The sequence below is a fragment of the Cyprinodon variegatus genome, unplaced genomic scaffold, assembly GCF_000732505.1.
Source record: "Cyprinodon variegatus isolate N-32 unplaced genomic scaffold, C_variegatus-1.0 Scaffold321, whole genome shotgun sequence".
Lineage (NCBI taxonomy): Eukaryota > Metazoa > Chordata > Actinopteri > Cyprinodontiformes > Cyprinodontidae > Cyprinodon > Cyprinodon variegatus.
Window position 1 is genome coordinate 134826 of NW_015150774.1, and position 19227 is coordinate 154052.

The following is a 19227-nucleotide window of genomic DNA, read 5'->3' on the forward strand; positions in this document are numbered from 1 at the left end:
AAGACATGAAAGACTTGATGAATCCAGAACAAAGTTGCAATTCTTCTCACATAACTAAACCAGTTTAAACAACACAGAAATCCATGTTTCCAGACAGAATAAAACCACGAGATCCACCTGATTCCAACCAGACCAGACTCCATGATAGAACTCTTAGAGTATGATCTAAAGGGTTCAGTTCTTGAGGTGAAGCTGAACAGAAATGCTGGACAGACTGAAGAGGAGGCTGCCACACAGCTGTGAATAACCAGGCTCTAGCATAGTTATAGGAGGTTGCTGTCACAAAAGTGAATAATATTGGGTTTTATTAGATTGAGTCTGATGTGAGGTTTTAAGTATATTTTTAGCAGAACTGAAAATCCTAATTTCTGTTTTCACCTCTGAGTAAAGTAATAGTAAACTGCATCATCATCAAGAACAGCAGAGAAGATCATTGGGGCTCCTCTTCCCTCCATTAAAGACATTCCATCCCAGCATTGCGTGTCCCGAGCCCCTAATATCATAAAAGACCCCTCACACCCCCAACATGGACTGTTCTCCCTGCTGCCCTCAGGGAAGAGACTTTGACGCATCAGATGCAGGTCCAGCAGATTTCATAACAGTTTCTTTCCCACTGCCATTAGACAGTTGAATGTTATGTAAAAGGGGTTATTTTATTAAAAAATAAAATAAACAGAAAATACGAAAAATGCGAATATACAGTCATATGTTTGTATTACTGTTTTTATGTATTTATTACTGTTTTCAAGGCTGCACTTTAAAAAAAGAAATTGTCTTGTGCTGTTCTAAATGTAATTTCTTTTTGTTTACACTTGTGTATACAAAATGACAAAATAAAGTCCATGTAAAGGACTTTTAATCTGATCCTGTTGTTTGAACTATATTCCAACTAGGAACTGTACTCCTAGTTGTAGGAGGTTCTGCTACATAGAGTAACAGAACCAGTTATACTACAGATTGGTTAGAACCAGAACTCACCACCTGTGAGGCCACACGATGTGTAGAGGCTTCACCTGGTCCAAACACTCTGGGTCCTGACCAGCTGTCGGGGCACTTCTGGGATCCGATGGGGACTGATCGGGAACCTCCCCAAACCTATCAAGTCAGAACCAACTGATGTGATAACCTTCAGGTGAACGGATTCAATCTGTTGATGGTTTTGGTACCATGACGTCTGCTGCTGATCGGTCGGCGAGGTGACGATCCGATGATCGCTCTGAGGCATCTCTGCAGAGCGGCAAAGACGTCTCAGTTTTTGTTCAGGCAGCAGACTGAAAAACAGAACCAGAACCAGAGATATGGGAAACAGAACCCAGAGAAACAGGGACAAATAGAACATGACAGCGCCTTGTAGTCTGGCTGTTTGTTCCCCCGAGGACGTTGGAAAGCAGGATTCCAGTGATCCATTTGAGGAATGAACAGTCTGACCGCAGGCTGTAAAACCAATCAGATTATTGACGATCATGGTGATGATGTCACCTCTGAGTCTGATTAAAGATGAAGGTCAACGACGGCTGAGGCTGCTGGGGTTTATAATCAGGGTAATAATCAGACAGAGAAGCTGCAGCGAGGACGAATCGCTTCGCTGCACATGTAGAGTAAGAAATACAGAACTTCATCCTGCTGTTTGGTTCTGCAGAAATAAACCCAGATCCAACAGAACCTCATCTGATTACACAGCGGTTACACCGATGACACTGAGCTGATAGTTATTGGAAAAGGGTTGAAGTTGATTATAATGACAATAGAGTGAACTCATTTAAACCGTCTAAACTGAATCAGTTGATCAAACTTTAAAAACATAATTAAACATAAACTATCTTTTTTTTGGTTCTGTTGAATCAGAAAGTTGTTCGATAAAAAAGCAGATAGTTTACTGTATGATTTTTGGATGCTCTGATGTTCCATAAAATTGTCTTAAACAATAAAAACAGTTCTACTTGTGTAGAAATTTGGGAAATTTTCCGTGTTCATCCTGATCCTTCCACAGATCAGAACCCCTCTGCACATTTAATCCAGTCTGACCCTTTTTGTTTTTGCTGCCCCCGTCACATGAGCTCAGACTCAAGAATCAGGAATCATCGCTTGCTGAAGTAGAACAGTAGAAGAAGCCCACAGATGCTCGCTGTGTGACATCATCATTGATCTCGGAGGAGTCTGGGTTCAGCAGTAGCCATGATGGATGGAACGTCTGTTTCTCTCTGCAGAACTCAATGACTATTCAGTTATAATGACAGTGTGACTGATGGATGAAGGTTGTCACAACAGAGACCACAGAGGAACAGTCAACATAGCAGACTCAGCCCACATGGATGTTTCATCCTCCAGCTACTGGTCGCACCTGGAAGCAGTCAGCATCACTACGCTCATCCAAACCACTGAGCAGGAAATGTCCCATTTAATATAAATTAGAACTACTTTTAATTAATTTTGCTCCAAGAGCTGAGCTAAAAGGTTAAAGAACCTCATCAGCATTGATTTCAATCAAGTGTTTTTAAATCAGTGAAACGTCTTAGACCTGCCAGAGGACCACTGTTACAGTCAGTCACCAGGCTGACCTATGTACAGCAGAAGCCCACCTTCTGATGTCAGGGAACTGCACCGGGTAGCTGAGGACCACACACTTAGGACGGATCAGCCGGTCCAGGTCTTTAGGTCTATGGTCTGGGATTTTCTTCATGAATGACCGAATGGAAGACAGGAAGGACTCCATGTTGAAGCGGGAGTTAAAGGCCACCACATCTGACACCAAGCTGCAGAGACAAACCAAATCAGAACAGTAGATTGGAGGGGTTCAGATGGTCCAGGATCCTGCAGGACTCAAACTCCCATCAGACGTCTGCTAATGATCCCTGCTGTGGTCTGATGCTGTAATGTGGTTAGAGAAGACAGAGTGCCTGCAGCTTATTGATGAGCTGCCAGCTGATCAACAACAATCACTTTTACAGTCAGACAGCTGATCGATAACCTGAACCACTTTAATTAGGCACAATCAACCAATCAGATTGCTCAATCACTAATCAATCAGAGGGCCTCATGAAGACAAAAAATAGCAAAATAATCTTAGTTTATTATGAGAAATGATCAATCAGGCCGTATGGATATATATTATTCTACAAATTTAACTCTTCAGTATACTGCTGGACTAAACCCCATCTGGACCAGAACTGATCCTTATACCCCCCGCACACACACACACCCACATGATCCTTCTGATGGAGCTGGCGGTTACCATGAGAGCACCTGGTTGTATCCATACTGGAAGTCCCTCTCTTGGTCCTTACGAACCGGATAGACCAGCTGGTTCTCATGGAAGTACAGGATCTTCTTCAGCCGGGCCAGATCAGGTCTGAGAGCCACCAGCTCGCACAGGTTCAGAACCGAGCTGCTAAACAGAACCCTGTGGAGAACAATACACCATTAATAAGCAAAGGAATTCCTGCAGAGCCAGAGAAGTGACAAAGCAGCTGATCAGTGGATTTTTTTCTGCTTTTTCTGTCTCACTTAGTCTCTTTAAATCTTGTTTGAATGTGGTTTTATATCAGGGTTCCTACAGCATAAGGCAAGTTAAATTCAAGACTTTTTAATACTTTTTAATGAAACTTGAAATAAAAATTTAAGACCAAATTCACAAGAAACACAAAAAAAACCTGCTTGCAACAACTTAACCCAAAGGTTTATTTTAACATAAACCACTGCACTAATGTTTAAGATTTTGAAAAGTTTCCCATACAGGAAGAAAGCTAAAAACACACAAATGACAGACATTTTAACAATTATTTAACTGAATTCACAAACTTTGTTTTAGAAGGGAACAAAATAAATCAGTTTTAAAGCCACAACATAACCAGTGCTAAGTCTTTTTTGCAGCCATTTTTCTTTGTATCGTTTTCTCAGTACGTTTGATTTGGTGATAAGTGGAGGCGTTGCAGAGACAAGGGTGGAACAAAACTGAGAAATACCGGCTGTTTCTCGGTAACTCGATTTTGACTCTTTGTGTTTCGCACTTTGCATGTGCGACTTCACTGCCTTAATTCCCATCGTTCTGAGCTTGAATGACTTCTTGAACAAAATACACTGTGCCTCATTTATGTTTCCTGGTACTGATTTTAGCCATCAGTACCGGGCTGGAGTACTGATTTGGCTGGAGCCAAATTTCGTTACATTTACACTTGCTCATATTTTCCAGACAAAAAGTTAATGGCGCATCTCCCAAATGTCCCGGCCGCAACAACGCTTTTATTGGTTCCCCTATCAGGACGGAACCAATAATGGCGAGCCGTTATTTAAAAGTCAATTTTAATGTTTTATTTAGATTACAAAATAAATCGTAATAAAAATAATCCTATTTATGATGTTTTAAAAGTTAAGACCTATGAAAGACTGATTTAAGACATTTTAATACCAATTAAGGCCTTAATTTCATTTTGAAGAATTTAATGCCTTTTAAGACTTTTTAAGGACCCGCGGGAACCCTGTATATTGACCCTGATGGAGACACTAACAATGTTCAGTAAAATTTTGCTGGAATGATGGGACATAAAATGAGAAAACAATCTTGTTTTGTTCTTTTCTGGCTCCATTGTTTGAATGTGGACCATCAGGTTAAGTTGTTACAGAGATGGACCCCTCTATAATTGTACCTTCAGGTGACACTCACTCATAAGTTCTTTAATCTCTGGATGCAGGACTACGTTATACGGGCCAGTCAGACTGACTTCTGATGTCAAATACGTCTTATAATGTGCAGATGAGCAGTGACCACAACCATTCCGATAACTGTGATGCAATCTCTTTTTGAAAAGGTAAAGCTCTTTCAGCAGCCAGTTGTTGAACATTTAGAGATGTATGTAAAATCGCAATATCTGTTAAAAATAATCACAATTTAGATTTTTGGCACAATCATTCAGCCCTAGCTCGGACTATGATGCTTTCAGATATTGGTTGGACTAAAAAAATATGAGTCATATTATTTTCCTGAGAAAGCTGGTTTTGTTTGAGAATGATTCTACCAGCAGCAGGAATCAGCTGATCCAAACACGCTCAACTTGCTAAACTATGAGGTCCAAAGTGGAGATTCTCTTAATCTGCTGTTTTTTTTTATTTCCTAGAGCTGCACAACATATTAAAATTACAGCTTTTCTCACTACATCAATATGTGTGAGAACTAAAACTCAATCACAAGGACTGCTTGACTCCAATATTTGGCACAATATCTTATTTCTTTAACAAGTTATCTATTTTTCCATATTTTTTATTAGTGAAGTCTCAATTTTTAATCGTAAACATTTTAATCACAACCATAAAAAACAAGCTGTATTTTTTCCTAATATAATGAACCCAGGTCTTTATAGCATAAACATCTCTTCATCCTCAATCTTGTCCAAAGGTGGGCAACTCGATTCCTAGAAGGCGGTTAAATATCTAATAATTTGATCCAGTTGTGTTGAACCAAGGACACATCTAAAAGATGGAGGATACCAGCCGTCAGGAAGGGGAACTGCCCATCATTGGCTTCATGTTGGAACCATAGACACCCTGCCCAGAAGCTGCTGATGACAGGACTTGGATCACCTAGCAGTGTTTGGTTATCTTTAAGTTCAAAGAAGTGATCATTGTTGCTCATACTGCTCTGAAACCAGTGTGGGAATGAGTCAGCAGAAACAGGGACTTAAGCCCCACACATGAAACTGATCTTCTTATCCTCCATCAGATCAGCAGCTTCAGAATTCAGATGTTCTGAGAGCAGCTGGCAAGTCTTCTTCCCGCTGCTCCTCAACCCTTAACACTTCCAGCAGGGGCGAATATGGGCGAATATGTTCTGACCTAAACAAAACACTTTCTGAGGTGCTCTTGGTTCAGTTTTTTCGTCAAGTTTAAGATTTGCTTGAGTGGATTCACACCTGCATGTTACAAGTTAAAGTTCACTTACAAATAGTACGATGACAAAGCTCCATGAACCGAGACAGCTGGGCTGCGACATTAGCTCAGTACATTATCAAGAAACGCTTTAGGAGCTAGTAAGCAGTGAGCTAAGGCTCAGCGGCGCTTGTATCTTTAATGAAAATTAAAAATGTTTCATGTTGACTCCTTACTTAATGAGTGAGCTTTAATGATTTCTTTTGTTTGTTTGTACCCCTCATCCTGAAAGAATACACAGAGTAAAGAAAATACTGCTGCAAAACTGTAGGGACACTTCTCACCGTACAGTTTGCTGCCATTGCATGCAGATACATGCAGATTTTAAGGATTTCAAATGTTTATTTTTCTCTTTTAGCTTTTAACTAAATAAAACCAATTTCTGTGCCCAATCCAAAGGCTTATCAAAGGAAGAAGAGGCAGCGTAGGTACCAGATCTGTCTGGCCCTGCGCATGCCAGTGACGTTACGCTACACTGGCTGAACGCTGCCACATGTAAAATATTGTGGTTGCACAGAAAACGAAAATAACATCACGCAGCATCAGTGTGCAGAGTCGGGAGCATCTGTAGCATTAGTCTAATGATCAATGAAGTTTTACTTGAATGATAACAAAACTGAAAAGACCTGTTTATGGTGAACAACACTGCAACAACATGATATAAAGGGGGAGAGCTGGGTAGCACTGTGGCTAGCTGTGCTCACTAGCTAACAGGTTAGCCTGTTTTAGCTCAGTCAGTTAGCCATATTAAGCTAGACTACTTTTAACTTTGTGTTAACAACAATGTTCGTTTTCTAATAACAGTTTTTTTTATTTGTTTGAAATCTAAGCGAAAGTCATTTACTAAGATGTTCCATTTGTCCTTCCCTCCCCTCAGATCTTAATAAAAACAATAAAAACAAACTGAGACTTTTTCTGTCACCTTGGTAAAATGCAGAGCTCAGTCTGTCTTAGAGGGCAGTGCTTTCCTTCAAGACTGACAATGATTGGTTTCAACTTTTGGCTACTTTAGATTGCATGAAATGCAATTAAATATAGAAGGTAATAATATGTTGTGAGTCCAGAAGAGATTTGATTCTTAAGAAAGGGGTGCGATATAGTTTGTCAGAGTGGAGTTGCCATATGATGACCTCATGAGAAGGGGCGGGGCCCCAAGCAAATGTGGTACCTACAGTGGCAGGATGGGCCGAATCACAATCCGTAGACACCTTTAAACAATCTACCAGCAAGAATGAGACAAAATAATGCCAAATGTTCTTAATGGAATGGTCTTCTCAATGAAGGAACAAACCTCAAAGTACCAGAAACATACTTTTTTTATTTGGATACTGGTTGTCTACCTTAGGCGTTACCTGCATGGTGCCACATGTGTGCCTCTAACCTGTATGTTGAACAGGCAGGAATGGTCTGACTGAAGTACAGAGCTGCTGTTCTCGCTCTCCAGTGCCATTTTTTGGCAGGTAACGTGAAGACGGAGCAGCCCTCGATGTTTTCCTTCAGAAGGTCGATCAGCTGTTTGTGAGAACCCCCATAAAACGCCTCGACCAGCAGGACGCCGGGGGAACCGCCGACCTGATTGAGAGGAGTCAAAAGTTAGCTGTCGCTTTTATTAATGTCTGATCCACATCTGATGAGGTTTGGTCATGAGTACAGTACTTTGCAAAGTAATTACACCTTAAAACATTTTTTTTTTTTTTACCAAGCTCCTATTGGGAAACCTTTATGTTTTATACTGGAAATATATATGGTAACAACACAGAGTGGTGTATAACTGTAAAGTGGAAAAATTTTAACAATGATTAATGTGTTTTAAGTTGTTTATTTCAACAGCTTGTTAAACCCCCTTGACATTAAGACCCATTGAAGATTTAAAGAAGAATTAGGTGATAAAACAGTAACCCAAACTCTGAAAACCTGTCAGATCTGTTTGTTCATCTTTGAACAAAAGCAGAACAATTCCCAAGACATGTCCATCAGACCAAAACAACAGCCTGAGCAAGGAGAGCACTAATGATAGACACAGCAGAAGCCCATGGTGACTCTGAAGAAGCTCTCAGCTCAGATGGGGGAATCCCTCAGTTGTGCACTTCAGAAGTTTGACCTTTATGAAGATGTGGCAAAGGAAGGACATCCCTTAAAAGAAGAGTTCTTAAAAGTTCAACTTGAAAGTTTACCTCAAGCTCTTCAGAAGACAGCAAACATGGTGGAGGTCACATCCTGTCGTAAGGATGCTTTTCTACAACAGGGACAGATTTCTGATCAGAGCTGAGGGAAAGATGGCTTGTGGCTTTGCATAAGTCTTAATTAGCCTGATTAAAGGCAAAACTCGATCCCTACAATGTAAATGTTTCCTGCCCACTCAAAGGGCAGACCTTACGGTTTAAATGTTCTCCATCCAGTTTAACTGAGGTTAAACTATTTTAAAAAAAGAAACAGGAAAGAAATCCAGTCCTTATAGGCGATAAGCTCAGAGAGTTAATCCAAAAGAGTGAGAGCTTTAACTGAGCTGTAAGGTTGTCCTCAAGGGGTATAGAGATGCAAACCAGCCTTTTTAGATTGTTATTTGTCATTTTCTGTCTGCTGTACACAATGATGCACAACTCTTTGTGTCGGCCACACACATAAAACACATATAAATTAGCTACTAGTAAAATAAATTTCAATTGACAAAAACTTATATATATATATATATATATATATATATATTTTTTTTTATGAATACAACAAATAAACAGGCCTGGGTTTGTATTACTATCCATATGACATTGACTTATATTCAATTGAATCACTGCCTTTATGCCGAACTCCGACATTTAACATAACCCTGATCAGTATTCCGAACCTTATCCTTAACCTAAAGTTCAGCCTAAAAAGGTAATACAAAGAAGTACACACACACACACACACACACACGGATAATCTAAAAGGTTAAAGAACGTACAGGCAAAGGTTTACATTTAAGTAGTGGAGACCTTCTACTTTGATGTGAGATGCATAACTCAATAAATCTGAATATTTACTTTTGAAATCAACAACGTTTAGGCAGATAGTCTGACGTAGTTTTCATTAAGCCCACTGCTCTTTAATGCTCATTTGTCTGATGTTCAGTGATATTCTTATATCAAATGTCATGTTTTTTCTGAAACTTTTTGATCCTGATACGTTCAAAGATTTGAACATGAAAACTCCATCATGAGTCACTGATGCTGCGTCATTATTAGAAGCTGATTTGAAAGTTGAAGCCCATTCTGATGAAAACGCTGCAGGAACACCAGCCTACAGTATTTCCACAGTCTGACTGTAATAATTCAGCGAGATTTCCATAACAAGGCTCTTCCAGCCTGACAGGAATCCCCGTCAGCTGCAGAAACAAAGCTAAGAACAAGCTGGGGGTCACAGCTCACAGAGGAGAATATGCTGAGGTTAACATGCAGCTGAAAAGCTGGCCTGATGGAGGCAGAATGAATCCTCGCAGCTCTTCATTCTCCTCCTTTCAGGCCGTAAATGAAAATCTATTGTAGTGCAGCCAGTTAACTCTGCAGTAAGAAACCACAGTAAAACCCAGTAACATCCATCTATTTGCAGCACAATGTTCCCTGATAGGATCCATTATGCTGCGGGGAGGTTTACGCAGCCAGGCGGCAGGAAGTGGACAGCTTACGGTCCCTGAGCTCTCCTGTTCTTCCTCTGAATTCCCTCCCAACCATTTCCAGTTTGTTCCTCCATTACGCTGCCCACAATGGGAGCTAATGTGGCTGCAGCACCACTCAGCGCTCGCCCACATGCAGCTCCATCAGTCCATATCTGCTCGCTGCCACTCATATCAGGAGAAGGAAATGAGCTGTTTCTTCTGCTGGAGACAGATACCAACGAGACTTCTGCCATGCAGATGTGTCAGACAGACAAATCTGATTGGAACAAGAAGCACAATGTCAGCCTTTGTGCTAAAAATGGACCAATCTGTTTCCTGAATGCGTCCAAATAATGTGAAAAATGAAAACGTGTCAGGGTGCTGATTAACTGCTGATGGAAGACCTATTGGCCTTTAGAAGAAAAACCGACGACTGCTTTTTCTGTTCAGGCCTCCAAGTGGACAGTTTTACTGCTCAGATAAGGAAGGTTCCGACTGCTACAGTGTCAGCAGCCAGAAACCTATTAAAACTAAATATCTGAGCAAAGTAATTTAGGATTTTTTTGTCTTATTAACTCCTCAGACAGATGTTAGGACATGAGTCACAGGCTGGAGACCAGGACAACAATTTAAATAAGCAGAAATTAAGCGCACACACATTACTCTTTGAAGATAACCAAATGGAACACTTCAATATCTATAAATAAATAAAATAAAGACAAAATAACATGTGTTCCTATTGTAAAACTGAACTAATCAAAACGTGACAAAATGAGACAAAAAATAAAGTCCAAATACAATAAGAAGTAACTATACAAAAAAAAGATATAAAGGTAAAGGTAATTCATGAGAAAACCTGAGACAACAAAAGCTAACAAATAAAATGGAAATAAAATAAACTAACTGAAAGAGAAAGAATTTACAGATACAAAAATCCCAAATATGTGTTGAAATATTTGAAATAATAACCTTTTGGCAACAGAAACAAATAACCAAAAGGGCGGCGAAAAAGCAAAGAGACTGACTTCAAATAAAAAGAATAGAAAAAAAAAATGTAATATGTAAAAAGTATGATTATTTTACTTGGGCAGTATTACAAACGCAGCAAAATATAAAGCAAATGTGACCTTCAGTCTGCATCAGACTGTAGGTTGGGGGGGCAGAATCAGAGATGTGGACAACCAGGACAATGGAAAGTCAAACTGCTGTGAGCCGCTAATTGATCAAGCAGACAGGATGTTTCTTAGTAAATGTGAAATCAATCATTCCACCTTTAATCAAACAGAACCACGGTGGGGGATTCCAGCTTAGACACCTTTCCTCCCACCGCCTCGAACATGGAAGGCTGCAGACACACTTGAAACAAAGGGTTAATGTGGGCGTTTCCCCAGCAGGGAATCCCCCAAGCAGCTGCTGCGCCCGGGCTGAGTCAGCATCGCACCGCGCCGCCTGGAAACCAAGCGGTGGAATCTCTGGAAATGCTCCTCACTCTGTTTGTCGTAAATCTGTGGGCGAGTCTGCTGCTTCATCCTCGGTGACGTCCCGAAAAAACTTCATGCTGTACCCAAAACAACAACATCAATGTGTAGGTCACTTCAACCATACCAACAAAACCCCCCCCCGATGACATCAAACACCATCGCTAATCAGCAGCATTACCAAACTTCACACCAAACCATTGGAACACTTTTTATCATGCTAGAGTGTGATTTTTGAACTGAGTCCATCCCAGACAACTGTACCCTGGCCTGGTTACATTGGGAATGCGCGCCCATCCTGGCATACCGAAGAGAAAGAAAACAGGACGCAACATAAAAATAGCAGTATAAGAAGATGAGGAAAAACAAAGCACGAGTGCAAACCTGAAGGCAAAATAGTTTGACATTGTGTTGTGGTGCTACATAGAAGATGAAAGAGATTCAAACACAACAGAAGCCCAATGTGACAAATTTCAAAAAATGTTTTTTTCTTCACTCAATCGTATCTGATGTTGTTTGACTCGTCTAAAATGCCTGCATGAAAGCAAGCCAGGGAAGGCTATGGCATGAATTGAATCACTTGTAGTGATCCATTGACCCAACCATCAGTAGGTATGCAGAATGATTTACTGTAGGCCCCGAACACTATGGAAAACTAAGACTTTACTAATCTAGATCAACTACAGTAATCTAGAACCACTGAGCACCCATTTAATTTTAATTTTAATTTTTTTATTTACTCTTAAATGGCTCTAAAACTCAATCTAAAATCTTTAAGTATGGCTGATTATGAAGTGCCTTCAAGTCTGTTCTGTCAGCAGTCATCCATCTAACATCCTCCAGACTCAGTAACCTCTCTCCCAGGTTGAAGACCCTGAACGATCTAGATAGGGCACAGAAGCCCAAAGTGCTTCAGTTAATAAACATTATTAACATCCAAATTATGCATGAATTTATGCAAAGTTGCCAGAAAGAGAACATTAAATAAAGTTAAATATTTATTAGCTAAAAAACATTTAATCAATCTTTTATGGAATACCATTACAGAACATCATTTTTCATTTACTGATCATGTTTCTTTAAAAAAAGAACTCAATCAGAATCTTCAACTTGTAGATGACATTTCTAATAAAATTATCTAAAGCTTTTCTCTTCCTTTAACATTTCAATTTCAACCTACTCTTTTTGAGCAAATAATAAACAAAGTTTTGTTAAGCTCAACTGATTCAGGCATCTTAGTCAAATGCAGTCCTACAACTTATCCTGCTTTTTTTTATCTTCATTGTATTAAAAAAACAGTTATCCATCTATTCATTAATCATTCAATCATCAAGGACATTTTTTAAGTTTATCATTTAGCTTTTAAAAGCTTTGAAAAGCTCTTTATAGCAATGGGACTGGTGAAAATCAGTAATTACACTGTAACAGCCTCGTACTTTACATCTGTGCTCCCTCTCTGAGTTAGTTATGAGGTACCACAGGGTTCATTCTATTTTATTAGACAAACACACACGCTCAAAATGTTGCATTAGAATAACCCTACGTGAGCTCGCTAAAAATCAGACGCTAAAAATAAGGCGTCCATGTAAAGTGACTGTGTATAAATGAACTGTACTGCGGCTTCACTGGAGAATCCCCCGAAATTCATCACCTTCCCCATTCTCCTCGGGCTGTTTTCTGCAGGTTGTGCTCAGCGGGCCTGCTGTGTTTGTGCGTATTAATAGTGTGAGATGATGAAATGGTACTGAATGAATCAGCAGCCAGTCCCTGTGTTATTTGAAGGTAGCTGCTCCTTAACTGCCTCGGCTTAGCTCTCACTCTGACTCGAAGCATCTTTCATTTCACTCCCTGACACTTTGCAGCTCACTCGAAGGCGGATATCTGACTGAAATCATTTTCTTTGTACACATAACATTGTTATGCTAGTTTCAGGAAAGATCAATAAGTCATTGTTGGCTCAGCATTAAATGTCACGGGGTAATATTTCAACTGTCTGCTGCTGTTTGAGCTGAATTTAACAGGAAACGAAGCCTTTCAGCTTTGTGAAGATCGATAACAACCATTACATTAATTAATAAAAGAAACTGAAGTCAAGTTTGTTCAGTTTAATTTCTCAGAGATTTATAATTAAGTCGGTAGTTTCTGACATCCTATACTTCATTTATTCTCTTTAAAAAGTGAAAATCATAGTGTTTAGAGAAAACTGGAAGTATAAAATGTTGACAGGTCAGAGATGTTTAACAGTTAGTTTGAAATAACTTGAGAGAGACGTTTGTCCAAGACAAATTTCAAGTTTCATCTTAAAATAAATTTTCCTTAAAAAGCCTGTAAAACTACATCGCTGTAGATAAAACCTTACAAACTGTACTGTTGGACCTTAAGCCTAATTTACCAATGACTTTAATCAGGTCATATATATATAGATGACTATTGTTAACATTTTATTCATTTTGCCAAATTTAGAAACGAAATAGGGAGTTATGCTAAAAAGAAACAGAGATTAAAACTAGTTGATAAATTAAACAAGTTGTATTTATTTTGTAACGAATCAGTCTCTCCCGGTATATGTTTCATGCCTTCTCACTTTTGCTTAAAAGTCACTATCCTTCACTACATGCTAAGGTGTCTTTGAGCAGGCAGCCTGTTTCTGCATTTCCCACTCAAAGTTGAGTTTTTCTCTTTTCAAATTCCCTTTTTAAACATTTTCAATGTTTCTGTTAATGTTACTTTCTGTCCTGCCTGGCTTACACACAATTAAGCTGACTGTTTTGTGGATAAGTTTAATTTTCTGTTTTTTAAAAACTTTTTTTAACAGAGTTTTCAACTTGAGATCAGCGGTTAACTCTTAGTAGCTCTTTGCTCCCAGCGGTATAGGGAAGAGACATGAGACTCGGCCCAGCATCAGGAAACACAACTTGAGGTACAGACCCTTCTTCCTGTTTACAGTTATGGGAACTGTGAGACTGACTTAATGGCCCTTACTGGCATCAACAGGTGCATTGAGAGATAAGATACCTGAGATGTTGCTAAACGTGCTAACTCCACATATAGAAGATTTACATGTACTCCCTGCTGACAACCAAGGAGAGAGATAACAAGAGAGGAGGATCACTGAGGACACTGAGTGACTAGTACCCCATTTACACGACCCTTGAAAAACCGCGCCGAGACTAGTCCGACCTCAGTAACTGAGATAACTTATCGTGTGTGAATGGAAAGCAAACTGAACTGAACCGAGCTAGACACAACCGGACCACGCTAACTGCAGACCAGTTCCAGAGGTGGGCTCGGCTCGGTTTTTCCCTGGCTCGGTTCACTGATAACAAGAGCACATGAGCAGAACGTGTCATCTCCGTCTGGCTGCACATCCCGATTCACACTCCATTCCAGTAGTTGGCGGTAATGCCCCTCTGGAAGTTGCTTGCCAACCAACACAAAACAGAAGAAGAACAACTATAAACAACAATCGAAATGTTCTCTTCTTGTGTTTTATGGCGGTTGGCAAACAACAGATCGTCACTAGGAGGCGAGGAGTCGCGGAACCAAGATAGCGTGATGTGTAAACGGTCGTCAGAACCAAGCTCGGCCTGGTTAACTGATCCGAGCTCGGACCGGTCGTGGCATGGATTGTTTTTCAAGGGTAGTGTAAATGGGGTATAGGTGTTAGCATGAGGCTGCATGCAGTAGTTCACACCTTACTGGGTTAAAGGTGTTACCACAATTATAAGAAGCCCCCAGGACCTTGTGAAATCAACCGCACTGTGACCAAAGACTCCAAACACAGCCCCCTCACGCCCTTGTTTTGATCACCAGGGATTTTAATCATGTCTCCTGGCCCTCTGTTCCTTTCACTTAGTATGTTTACCTGCTGAACCTGAGGCAATAACGCTAGGCTTGCTGTACACCAACACCAATGTCTGTGGGGACCAGGTCAAAACCTTGTTCACCTCCAATTAACTAAAATGAACTAAAATCCATTGAAGGTACAATGGTTCTGCATGTTGTTCAGTCCTGATAAGATTCCCTCATTTGATTTCAAAGAGAAACCAGAAATGCGTCAGAAACCCGTAAAAGTATCACTGCCAGCTGAATTTTGTCCTGTTTCATATTGCAGACTGATGTAATGAGATTGTGACTACAGACATGACACCTCAGAAACTGCTCGCAGAATGAAAACACCTCTTTTAACTAAACTCAGTAAAGACTTCATTAAACTCGAGATTCACAAATTACTCAGAGTGGAAACAGATGATTTTAGCCTCTTTTTAAATTATATATAGTTAGCAACCATTTCATCGACTGTCATATTCATTCCTTGTTGTATATAGGGCTGTAACTAATGATTATTTTACTATTTTGTTAATCTAACAATAATTATCTTGATTAATCCATAAATAATTGGGTTGCAAAATATTCACTTTAATATATTTTTCCATAATTAGACCGGGTAGAAATAAAACTTTTCTACTTGAGGAGTTCTGGATAGAACATATTGACAGACGAAATTTTTTTATTATTATTTTAAATGCCAAATAGCAAAAACTTTTTTTTTTTTTTTTTTTACAATTTTGGTATAATTACTGTTCTAATTGGTTTGCTCTTTAGGCTTAAGGCATGTTTTAGATTCTCTTTACTCCATTTCAGGATTAATCGATTGCTAAATTAGTTGACAATTATTTCAATAATTGATTAATCACGATTAATCCTATTGTTTCAGCTCAAGGCAGAAATAATATTGGAAATCTAGCCTTGTGAGATCACCATTTTTTTTGTTTCAGTTTTTAATAACTGAATATCAATAAAACTCCAGATTCACAAAAAGACTTGATCTGATATCTACAAACACTGAAAAGGCCAGAGATATTAAGCAAAGAATGAAGGGTGAAGTTTCAGAACCCAGAAGACCTGCAGCTGTAACTATAGGAACTATGAATCAAATAATTATTATATTTTCATTTTTAGTTAGTCTTTCATAGGGGTGTAAATCACACCCTTCATGACGATTCCATTGAGTATCAATTACCTGACCCAACGATTCCATTATTTTCGATACTCAAGAATACATCACGAAATACTTCCACACAAATGACTTAAACCTGCAAGGAGTGTGCAGGTCATCTTTTTTCTTCCTCCGCCATGTCTGTCTTGTCTACTGTATACGCGGGTGTGTTTGTGCATGCAAAAAGAGACTAGTGGCTAAAGGAAGCGAGGTAAGATGGCAAAATAGGTTTAGCGCCACCGCAGGACAGAAGTCAGAATTACGTCAAGGAGAAAATGGATAAAAATAGACCGGAGGAAAAAAAAAAAAAAACTCAAATCCATACTCTTTGCATCGGATTGTCGGCTGTTGGATCGATGCATCGATACACAACGATTATTATTTACACCCCTAGTCTTTCACATGGCAGCTTTTCACTAATAACCTTGTACTTAAGCTGAATTGTTGAAGCATTTGTGAGCTCACAAATCCATGAGAAAGTATCTTTCAGCGCTGCAGCTGATATCGTTCTAGTCCGAAACCAAAACAGGTCATCAATTTGCAGACAGCCCGACCAAAAAAAAAACATGCAGCAAAGGAGGACGTATGAGTAAGCTACTGCTATCACATCTGCTTTGTCAGAATTTCATCTTTGAAAAAAAAATTGCGGAGAGCAAAAGTTGCTGTGGTTTCTTAAGGTGTCTGCTGCTATTTCATTTGCTAACATGATTGGAAAAAAATCAACAATTGGTTAGGAGGTACTATGTGTCGCTTTGCCCAATCAGCTCAAAAGGATCAGCTAAATGGCCCTCCATTCATAGAAAAGATTCCATAATGTGTGGAACTAGACTTTAGCTCAACACATCGATCCATCTTACCACGTTATTTCACCACACGTGTGGTGTATAACCTCTCAAAACCAGCAGTTTTAAAGCGTTTACAAATAATCACTAAGAATGCATGAAAATTACACTGATAAAATGTTTACCAATATAGACATGTTAAGACATCGTTGGAAAGCTTAGATTCTCCACAATTCAACCACCTAGATCATTTTATGGACATGGCGAGCACCAAAACACAACACAGATATAGCTGCATGTCAAAATGTAGCACGAAAAAGCAGCCACCACAAGCAAGTTTGTCTTCATTACTGATTTTCAAAAAAAGACCTACTGTTTTCGAGAATAAAAAAACAACTTTGAATCATGTTTGAACTGATGCAGCTTGGGTGTTTTACTCACCCAATTTTCATGTAGGCCTATATATTCAGAAACTAGAAGGTGTTAGCTTTCAAATAATGTATCACACGTGTAATTTGGGCTTAGAGTTCCTCGGTTATTTGCTTTTCCATTTGGGTATGCAAAATAGGTGAAGATTTCCCAAAATGAGGGGATATTAAGAGGTAGAAACATTTCTGGGAAACATGTCAAGTTTAATGGGGCTCAAATACTTTTGCAAAGACCTTTCACACTCAACATGGAATATGCTGACAAAGAAAGACAGTTTTGTTCTAATTCAGGTCTATATCAATTTCATCCTAATTCTAATTCAGTTTAAACATTTAAACCGAAGAAAAAAAGAGTCCTTCAAAGTGAGCATGATGCAGTTCATCATATAAATGTCACACTATAGCAGTGGTCCATCAAAATATATATTAGAAGATGTTGAATCCCACAAAAGTTTATGGATTAGGAATAATATTCAATATGTGGAGGACTGATCTAACCTTCCTGCAGCTTTAACTAGACAGCAGGAGGGGTTTTGTGGATAATAGGAGAGAAAATCATTCCCATTGCTTCTCAATCAATTTGAATTCAAACATGCTGCTGTCTCTGAGCTTGTCCTGGGGCTCAGCCCCAGGACAAGATATATTCAATAGTTTAATTTTTTTAGGTTTTAAGTTTAACTTTTTGTTGTAACTTTAACTTTATGCTGCCCGACCAATGTATTCATCCGACTGTTACTTTAAGACTGACACACAAAAGTTGCAATCTCAGTGACATCTCATGGAGCCGACTACTTCCTGGAGCTGTTACATTAGCTCCGTTAGCCGAACCGAACCCTCTTCCGGGCTCCGTGTCAATAAAACCCCGCCGACCGGGGGAATGATAACCCCATACCGACTCGGACCCTGTCAGACAGTGAATGAACAGAGGACAACCAGGTTAGATGCCCTACAAACACTCACCTCTTCTCGCAGCATCTGACGCTCCGCTCAAGGGTCACGCAAGGGCTGACGTCATCACGTCGCTACAGAAGGGTGACGGTCAGTCCAATTACAATGGCGGATATTGATTGCTATTTTTTGTTCTTTGGAATGCAATTAATGCTTAGAGATAAACGCTAATACATTTACACATTTTCATGAGAAAAAGGAAATGAATAAAAAATGTCGGACTTTCCGACGAATTACAACTTCTTTTAATAATAATAATAAAACTTACTCTGAATGCTGAAGTTTTAGTGTTTATTTAACGTTTAGTTATGGTAATAAAACGGTTTATCAAAATTGATCGATGTCGTTTTTTCTGTTTTTAATTTAAAAATTATAGCCACAATTTCCCATAACTTCTTAATGAGATTTTTTAAACGCTTACAAATTTAGTAATGATTAAAAGAAATAAGTGCTAGAGTACAGTACTGCGTCCTTTTTTGTCACGTTTTTTTTTTTTTACACCAAGGTCACTAAAATGAATACAATAAAACACAAATAATTTATTGGATTTATTATCTACTTGTTTAATAAGCTGAACTAAACATGGCATTCTTTGACTAAATGTTTAGTTTAATTTTCAGGAGAGGAATATGAGTGAAGAAAAGAAGTATTTGAACCCTTTGCTATTTTGCAAGTGCTCCCACTTAGAAATCATGAATGGGTCTGAAATTGTAATTGTAGGTGCATGTCCACTGTGAGAAACATAACCTAAAAATAAAAAAAATCCAGAATCTCTGACTTTTTTAAACAATTTTATTTGTGTGACAGAGAGGCAAATAAGTGTTAATTTTTGGTTTGCCTTTGTTTCCTTGATGTGCTTCTTACAGAGCCACTTCTTGGTTACTTGACATGTGCTGGTTTAAGCAGGGGAACTTTCTTAACCATGCATGATTTTAAACCAGGATGTCTTATTGTATAACGGTAAGTTTGGAAACATGGGTTCCAGCTCTTTTCAGGTCATTGACCAGCTCCTCCCGTGTAGTTCTGGGCTGATTTCTCACTT

General features: G+C 39.1%; 1 protein-coding gene across 1 annotated transcript in view; it reads right to left on the reverse strand.

The window, feature by feature from the left end:
- Positions 1-18250, reverse strand: part of gtdc1 (glycosyltransferase like domain containing 1) — a 21966-nt gene extending 3716 nt beyond the window's left edge. Inside the window, exons 1-6 of the mRNA XM_015384716.1 lie at positions 18198-18250; positions 7301-7491; positions 3233-3400; positions 2580-2753; positions 1167-1271; positions 979-1095 (exon numbers count right to left, since the gene is read on the reverse strand). Coding sequence (XP_015240202.1) covers positions 979-1095; positions 1167-1271; positions 2580-2753; positions 3233-3400; positions 7301-7491; positions 18198-18212 — 770 coding nt within the window. The 5' untranslated portion in view covers positions 18213-18250. The remainder of the gene's footprint in view (positions 1-978; positions 1096-1166; positions 1272-2579; positions 2754-3232; positions 3401-7300; positions 7492-18197) is intronic.
- Positions 18251-19227: the final 977 nt, after the last annotated feature.